Source organism: Ylistrum balloti, unplaced genomic scaffold, assembly GCF_031769215.1.
Source record: "Ylistrum balloti isolate Yb309-2 unplaced genomic scaffold, AGI_CSIRO_Ybal_v1 Utg371294, whole genome shotgun sequence".
NCBI classification, from domain to species: Eukaryota; Metazoa; Mollusca; class Bivalvia; order Pectinida; family Pectinidae; genus Ylistrum; species Ylistrum balloti.
The window spans coordinates 248313-257879 of NW_026782694.1; the positions used below are offsets into that span (position 1 = coordinate 248313).

Below are 9567 nucleotides of genomic sequence, written 5' to 3' on the forward strand. Positions count from 1 at the left end.
TTTTGTATAACTTCCCGTAAACAACGGCCTCGCTATAATTTAGTGCTCTTTAAAAAGAAAAGAAGGAGAAAAGTCAGGTGACTGTTGAAATGGAGTGGTGGAATGGGGGTGGCGTGGGGTATGATAGGGAAACGAGGTGTGGCTCTTAATAAAGTGAAATACGTTTGGTTATCAAACAATACACAGCAGGCTTTCTGACGGACATCTTTCGTTTTGGAAGGGAGTGGGGGTGGGGGTGGGGTAGGGGTAGGGGGGAGAGGTTGCTGACGAAATTTGCAAATGCTTTCCCACAAATATGGACTTTAAAATTGATCAGGTAAATAGCTACACTGTAATGTTTGATGATCAGATCGTTTCTATTTATTGGGAAATGAGAAAGTCATTGAACCCAACTGAATAGCTGTTTAATAATTTGCATGTAATATTCACCTTTGTCGTCAAGTCAGTATTGAACCATAGAAAATCGTTATATGTTATTAAAGTTCCTTGATAAATGAGTCTACGAGGCATGGAAACATAACATGCTCAATTAAGCGATCAGTACACTAGTTTTTGTGTTGACACAACATAACACAGGTAACTGGTGCTCGGTAATTTTTGTATATGGCAACTGTAGACTAAAGGGATTTTTTTGTACAACATACGAAATGATGAAATTTGCATCGCACAAATGTGGCTTAATTTTACAAAAATATGAAACACAGACTTGCTATTTCATTGTTCCTGTATCTATACTATATAGACATGATCAGAATATCAGTGAAAGGATTTAAATTCTTTCATATTATTTAATGTCATATATCTACAAACTATAAATATAATTTGTGTTCTAGGTAATGTACATGTAATTATTGAAATGTTTTTATTTCAGGGAGAGACGACGAAAATTTATCATTTGCGTTTACATTGTCGGTGATGCTTTAATCAGCAGTTACTGTTAGTCATATATTTTCGTGGAGCTCCATTTCCGTGATTTTTCAACCACTGGGCACAAGATGAATATAATTCAATAAATCTAATCATACCAATTCTAACAGTTCGCGGACATATGAATTAGTAGAGTAAGTGAACCAATGATAGCAATAAAATAAATTCCCACGAAAAGTAACGATTTTACAGTATTTTGACGAAACAGTGATACAATATCTTATTCAAACGTTGAAGTGATAAAAACACCAATAAAATACCAACATATCAATATAATAAAAATCCAAACTCAAATTCAATAAAATGTGTACAAAGAATGATTTACACGGAGACTACTGAAAAAGTACAATGATAATAAGACCAGATGTCCCGGAAGAGTAAGCGTCTTTTGCTTCATCGACGACACCCGCCAAGTGATTATTCACAATTAGGCACATCTATACTATAAAATGACAACGGATCAGTTTTTGATAGAAAGAAATGATATCAAGGAATTCCCATGGGGTTTGCAACTTAAACAATTTGTTTTACTTAAAGGAATAGGACATTTCGTTATCTCAACTTTAGCTTGATTCAAATTATGTTTATCCTTTGATGTGATAGCTTTAGTTTCATTTCGATGGATAGCAGGGACACTGTGTAAATAATCATGCCATTTCACTTATGTTATCAAACTCTGCACAATATCAGAGTTTATGGTCATTCATTGGTCGAGATAAACACATTGACATACTTTACCACGACTGAGATAATTTCGAATGAGTTCAGAATCTAGAGATATTGTTGTTATGTTGCTCGGAGGGATTTGCTGTCGTCATTGTTTAAAATCTATGTATAAGTGTTACACACGTTTTGATTTGATAAATACTGATCGGAAGTGACGTCACAGGAACATAGCGCACCGTAATTTCAGGAGTTGTTCGGTCTGGTTTGTGAAACAGAGGACGCTGATATGCTGACCAGTTTAATTTGTCATAAGTTTGATATTCAATTTAAAGAACTATAGGAAAACATTTAGGTATTGAATTGTCAGCCGTAAGGTGGCCCAGGAAAATAACAGATTGCATTGTAACTGGTAGTAGTTTTATGCGAAAACCATAGAGTACAAATCAACTGAAAGATTAATACCACAGGATAGGTATTCAGCTTTGTTTCTCCTGTGAACAATTTTCCAGTATTGAATTAATCATGTAGTGGCAGTTGATCAACAATGAAATTGTAACAACACGGCAATGTTTCAAACGGAATCATGAATTACCCTGCGAAATATCTAGGTCAAATGATAAAATCATGTTATTACGTCGTTCCAATGTTATTTTGTGGTGTTAAGCTTGTTGACTTATCTGTGATTAAGATGATTTGTTTTCTATTTCAGACATCCTTCAAACAAATACGTAAGCGACCCACTGGCACAGTGTTAAACATTACAAACCCAGGGTCAAGGTCAGACATGGAGAATTCGGTGAAATGCGTGTCTTGTAAGCAATTCTTTGACAACCATCAACACGTTCCGCATGTTCTTCCTTGTCTTCATTCCTGCTGTTCAACTTGTCTTAAGAAGTCATCTAGACAGTCTAAAATAATTTGTCCAGATTGTCAGGAATCATTTCATCTTGATGGCAAAGACATCTCGAAATTCCCAGTGGACACATCGAAAAAGCATATGGTGGATTTGTACAGGATAAAAAAGACACCAAATGAGTTTAATTGTGATCAGTGTGGAGAACAGGCCACTTCACGTTGTGGAGAATGTGAGGATTTTCTTTGTCTGGAATGCGATCAGGCACACCAGAAAACTAAACTCACTAAGTCACACAGAGTGATAAGTCTAGAAACACTCCGAAATTCATCAATCGAATCGCTTCACAACAAACCAACATGTCAAGTCCCGGGTCATGAGGGTTACTCACTCGGAAACTTTTGTGCCAAGGAAACGTGTAACCAGCCAGTATGTAGGCTCTGTGTGGGAAACGAGCACCCGGAAAGTGAAGGACACGTGATCAGAGATATCAACGACGTTTACGTAGAAAACAAACGACTTTTAGAGGGCTATCTTATTCATCTGCGACAGCAGTCAAATGCAATCGAACGAAAGATGGGAAAACTTGAAGAAGAGAGAGAAAGAGTGAAGATGAAAGACAATAAAGCCGAAGAAGAGTTTGAGCAGTATTTCCAAACGTGCGTTCTTGCGCTAGAAAAGCGGAGGATGGAACTGAAAGCTCGACTTCAAAATACACGAGAAAACAACGAGACAAATCTAAATAAACACATTGTTAAAATACAGGAGGAACGAAAACGCGTGAATCAGGCACGAAAATATGCGGAAGATCATTTGTCATACAGCGATGCGGCCGAGTTTTTAGTAGTAAAAGACCCAGTATTACAGAGGGTCAACAACTTGTCTCAAAATGATGTCACAAAGATCAGCAACCCTGTCACTTCTTCTGCAAAATTTGTGCCACATGGTACAACCGAAGATTTCATGAAATCGATCCCAGGTGTTGATGACGTAATAGCTACGTCAGCGTATTTACCAAACACGAAAGTAGAAACAAATGACATTTTCGTCGGAAAAGAGGAAACAGCACTGACAGTAACACTGTACGATCAACAAAATGTGCTTCTCAGAGAAACCGGCGTCAGTATTTCTGTGACCATCCTGGACCCAAAAGGCAGAACTGAGGATGCCAATGTTGAAGATTGTTCTGAATCTCACGGCTGTTATAAAGCTCACTATAAACCAACTGTTCCAGGAAAACACATAGCCAAAGTTGTGATATGTGGCGGAAACCTAAATAAAAAGGGATATCCATTTTATACACACGAATCCGACGAAACGTCTTTGGATTTGTCTGAACTTGAAACTCGTAAGTATGCAACATTATGTATTTTCATATAAAAACTATTTTGAACCCCCATATACCACATTGGTTGACCAAGATTTACATGGCGGGTGTCGCCAGTAAAGCAGAGACGCTTACTCTACCGGAACATCTGGTCTTATTCTAATTGTATTTGTTTTAAGAATTCTCAGTATAAATCTTTGTTTTTATTGACATTTTGCTATATTTTCATAGAATATTAGATAGAATTAAGACTATCTTGACATATCGATATTTTCGTCGTTGCTTTTAGATGTAAAATCTCGGTTTGTTGGGGCACATATTAGCGCTCAAGTGTAATTAACGTGGTGTGTTCTAAAGTACAACGTTTTGAATGTCTTTCGACATTCTTCACCTCTACATAATGTGTTTCTAATTTATCATCGAGTTCATACATTTTATCCAAAGTCATTTTTTCTATTTCTTATGATGTTACTTATCCGTGTACCTCCTAGCTTATTCTCAAGTTGGACGAAGATATTCCAATCAGCTTTTTCAGTATCATTTTTGCAGCCAAATCAACTGAGAGAAAAGAAAGCACGCCTTCCGAGGGATCCATGTCTCCCAAAGAACCAGAACTTTTCTGTAAGTAACCCATATCGTTTTATATTTGTTTTATGAAAACATACATATTTGTAGATAATATTACAAATATATATAGTGACTACATAATGTTATGTTGCTTTCTTTGCTTTATCATAATAATGAAATAATATTTTTATCGAACTCAAATGCAAATTAGGAGGGTTAACACTTTCTTTGTATAGAAGTAAATCAAATCCCAGCAGCTTATAGTTGATTCACGGTGCTTTAATGGCCTGTATTAGATTAGTTACAGTTAAATTATGAACAGCGTGAAGTGTTATAAAAAGAATAACACTATGAGTGTAGTCGATTGGAGATCAATGACCTTATGGGTTAAAAACTCCCGGGTCAATATTTATAAATAGATATTTAATTTCCTGAACTGGAGGTCACTCAATTGTAAAAATTCTATCAATGAATTTCCATAAGCTGGATGATCGCAAATAGCAATATCTAAATTACCTATGTAATATTGATCTCCGACCCAGAATGATTGGAAAAAGGCGATCGATTTGTATAGAAATCGTAGTGAATATCACAAATGGTACACGAAAATATTGCCAAATTTCTTTAATACAAACACTCCTTATCCGGTTGTCCACGATATATTTAAATGTCTTATGGGGCATAGCGACCTTTTGATAAAGGAAAAAGATTATAATAAATGAAAATAAAACGTAACCGACAGCATCAGGATTAAAACTTGTGCTGCGATGCAAATATGTTTGCTATCAACTAGGTAGCCTTCATATAAAATATGGTCTTTCAAATTAAAGAACACGTACATACAATTGATCCTATTTTACAAACATCCGTCGTACCGCCACAGAAAGGTTGTAAGAATTAAAATGTACCCTATAGTCATTTTGTGACTGGTAGTAACGACCTTACTTTCTTCATTATTCATAGTTTTCTTCCTACAGACTCCCTACAAATTACTTCCCTTTAGAATGAGCGCTCGCCCGAGAGAGCTGGTCATGGGCGTTAAACGCTCTCTCTTTGGCGCTCAACACTTAAGCAAGGTACTCAAAGAATCGATGTCAGTACACTGAACCGCGAGGTATGTCACGCTAAAGTGCTAGGAACATGGCATTTCAGTGATATACATCTATAAGTTACCCCATTTATGTCGGACTGTCCTTAATAAGATCAACACTTAATTAGAACATAAACAGTTTCTTTTACAAATATGCCAACAGCCTTTCGGACATCTGGACTTTCAGGCAATGTTTTCCTTAGAACGACTATACCTAACTCGACTATCAGTATTCAATATTTACATTTATAATTCACGAGATTACCAGACAGTGAGAATTCACGAGATTACTAGACAGTGAGAATTCACGAGATTACCAGACCGTGATATTAGTTCCTCATTCATGATGGGAATTTACATTACGTTTTTAATATTTTATTCAATTACAAATAGGCTAGCTCAGATGTACATGTATTGTAAAGCTTAAACCGTTTATCAAAATCAGCAATTACATACAATAGAGTTAAATAGTGAACTAAAGCATACAGCTGTTTCCTCATTCTAGGAATTGTCTGTGATACTAAGGTTCATTAATAGAAGATTGACTAAGTTAAATGGTTTTCATTCTTTATGAAACCTGTAACTTAAAACAAGGAACGTATTTAGCACAAATCTTTTTGATGTTGTTTTTGTAAAGACGTCATCTATTTTGTACCGAGAGAACAAGCTAACCATGTAGCCGAGACGTGAAAACAAACAAGCAAGATATGCATATAACAGAATAAGTAATAAATGGGAAAAGAAACTTGCTGCTTCGGAATATATATATATATATACTTGCTGCTGCACTGACAACACACGCAGTGTGATTACACGTTCTCAAAGGAAGAACCAAGGAAATGATGACAACCAGACCGATTTCTCAATTAGAAAATGACCACGACCAAGAATCGCCTTAAATTCCAAAATTTATAGTAATCCGTTTGCCGTCAACAAAAGTGTAAATCGATCAGGAGATAAATTAACTACAGTGTATCTTCCATAAATAAACCTGTCTCTGTTAGATATATAACAAATGTTAGAAAATTTCAATTGTCAAAATTTTGCCAAAACATCACCGTCAGATTTGAATTTATTTTCTGTATATTCCAGTATTTTGATTATGTTAAATTTTTTTCTTTAGTTCCAGACATCTGTTTCGACAGTTCCAAGTGCCATCCACAAAATGCAATTTCAAAGAGTGAACAAAAGATGACAAACCAAAAGGAACGCAAGCTATTGTCTGGAGTAGGAAACCGAGCCTTTGTGAGCTACAGAGGCACGATAAGTACCCGCCCACTCGGTAAAACAGGACATCAATATTTTGAGGTAGAAATCTATCTATTCATAAAAAGACAACTTCGCCAAGAACTGATGTTTGAAATAGGCCTGTCAAGAAAATCTCACATCGATAAACACTACACTATTGACTGTCATCCATATGCCTGGGTGATCTGTGCGAGGCGATGCTCCATCTGTGAATCAATTTGTTTCCAGGCTTGGCATAACAATTCGAAACTATTCCATACTTCTTTAACAAATGGAAAGAGCCCTGGGACAACATTTCGAGGAATTTACGGATTTCTACTGGACACAGAGCAACAACAACTTTTTGTGATAGACGCAAAATTGAAAAAATGCATCTACAGATTCCGAAATGTGGATACCAGCAAAGCCCTTTGGCCAACTTTTGCAATTTACAATCCTGACCTGGTGAACATCACAATGACACTTCGATCTGGGAATAGCATCACAGGTGAACCTAATGTTCCTGCAGATTTCTGATATAGACAACACTCACGTTTTCGTGGAGAGGAATGACACAAGAGAAAACTGTCTGTACTTTATTAGTAGTAAACATTGTATTTAGTACTCTATATTTGTATACCCATGTAGTTCCTTCTTTTCTACATAATTTTGCATTAATCGTTAAAACATGGACGTTACCATGCTGTAAAGATAATCATTATCGGTTGTTAAAAAATTTACAATTTCATTCCTTCCTCGAAAGTTGTGAAAACAAACCTTCATAGTACTGAATAGTTATCCAATGAACAGTTGATGTATCATACATGCACATGTAGGTGTTTCTGGTAACTCATTTTTATAGCGGTGTTTTGCGTAATAGAGTTTTGCTAGCCAAGGAATGTAAACTTAAATGACATGGACTGAGAATTGAATTACAAATTTCTTCATATCAACGGCATCTACTTGCAATAGATATAAACTCAAAACCAAAATAAAAATAAAATAAAAAGAGTAAAAGTTGAATATAGAGACCCAGTGAATAGCCATCCCTGATGTGATGTTTTCATTCATTTGCGGCTTTCGTTATGCAAATATTATTGCAAAGTTCATAAATGTCATGTGCACAAAGTGAGAACTGAGGTACCATCTTGTATTATCAATGTAAAATTCAGAATCATGAAAGGAAAAGGGCCATGTCAGTATAATCAAACATGTACGAAAAGTATTAAAGATTTTGAACACACGCAGTAATATTTAAGTCTTACCGAAATCTAGTTCATAATCATGATTAATCACACAAACTAGAATAATTCATTTTTTCTCAAACTGGAATATGTGAAAATTGCTATCGAAATACTGATTTCAATTTGCTTCCCGTTGCATAGCATTTGCTTATGTGAGTAAATTCCTGGATAAAATAAATACCGATTAGATGTTCATATTTCAGAAATCAACAAATGTACTGACACTTCTAAAATTCTCACCTCCTCGTCTCGAGTACTACTTAACGATGATAATACGACATGATCCATTTATCAACATTGATTACTTTTACAAGTTACAAATACTATTTAAACTATTATAAATGTATATGCTTCAACAGCTCCAACAGTTATAAATTTTGGATTTATTATTCAAATAATCCCAATTGTTATTGTAAGTAAAGAAATGTGTGCTGTGTGCTTCTAGTGTTACGTACTTGTTGTATTATGGGTAAAACATACTTTAACGATATAGCACAATGAGGCCAAATGCAGTTGTTGATACGTTGTAGTATTATCAGGTAATTTCTGTACCAAAGAAAAGTAGAGAAGAATCATAACTTTTCAAATCACGATTTCATTATTTTCAATCTGATTTGATATTTTTCGTTGATTTCAAAAAAAAAAAAAAAAATAAATAAATAAAAATATAAAAAAATAAAATAAATAAAAAAATAAAATAAAAATAAATGAAATAAATAAACAAAAATTCGTTCATAAAGTCTATTTTAAACGTACGATGTAAAACACAAAGGTATAAGGTGATAATGTTAAAAGTAAGACCCAAGCCTTGAAATACCCGACTAGCAGCATATATATCTAATTGTTAATATAATTAACATTTAATATATTCAATTAAGCTACTTGTAATTTTGGTTTTAAGTGGTGTTTTACTTGACGTAGAATACTTTAACGCTCCCTTTATGTAACATAAAAGTTAGTAGTACACCTCCGTGGTGTATAGTCATGAATTGTTTTCTTATCTTTTATAATAAATTTCAGTAAGATGTTATGAGGAATGTGTATCTTTATTTTTTTGTATTATTACTACGAAATCCATGAATTAAACCGATGCTTGATTGATGTTTGATTATTACTGGTGACTGATTTTGAAATCAGCTAACTTTAAAGGGTAAAACACAATGCTAACGAAGGTTAGAATATTTCCATTGGTAAAGATGGAATACGTTTGGTTATACAACGCTTATCCCTGTTGTCTATGGACAGAGAGTGGTAATGGCAGACAGACATGGATGGAAAAAGGCAGACTGAAGGACACGAAATAAAAAACAGATTGAAAATCAAGTTATCAAGACTTGCCTTTTTCCATTGCAGAACTTAAAGCTTACATATATTATTTTTATCAGATCGCATGTAATTTGTGCTGCAACAAATTTAATTAAATAATGGATGTTTTCTGCTATGCCTTATAGTAAAATACATTTTAATATTCAAGAAATAAAACATTACTCAATGACCTGTACAACTTCAACATAATTTTCATCAGCAGTCATTTTTTGAAACCCTGTCTTACGAGATTGTCCGTCAGTTGACGACCTCTTGAGCGCGAATCGTGACCATGGAAACAGGTATTTGAAAATCGAATCAACTTCAATATGTTAACACCATAGGATGAGGATGCAAGAAT

The 9567-nt window shown here is 34.7% G+C and overlaps 1 protein-coding gene across 1 annotated transcript; it reads left to right on the plus strand.

The window, feature by feature from the left end:
* The first annotated feature begins 2377 nt into the window (after positions 1-2377).
* LOC132561862 (E3 ubiquitin-protein ligase TRIM71-like) lies at positions 2378-7194 on the plus strand. The gene is made up of 3 exons (XM_060226569.1): positions 2378-3794; positions 4323-4394; positions 6554-7194. Exons 1-3 carry the CDS (start codon positions 2378-2380, stop codon positions 7192-7194), a joined length of 2130 nt encoding a protein of 709 aa, XP_060082552.1.
* Positions 7195-9567: the final 2373 nt, after the last annotated feature.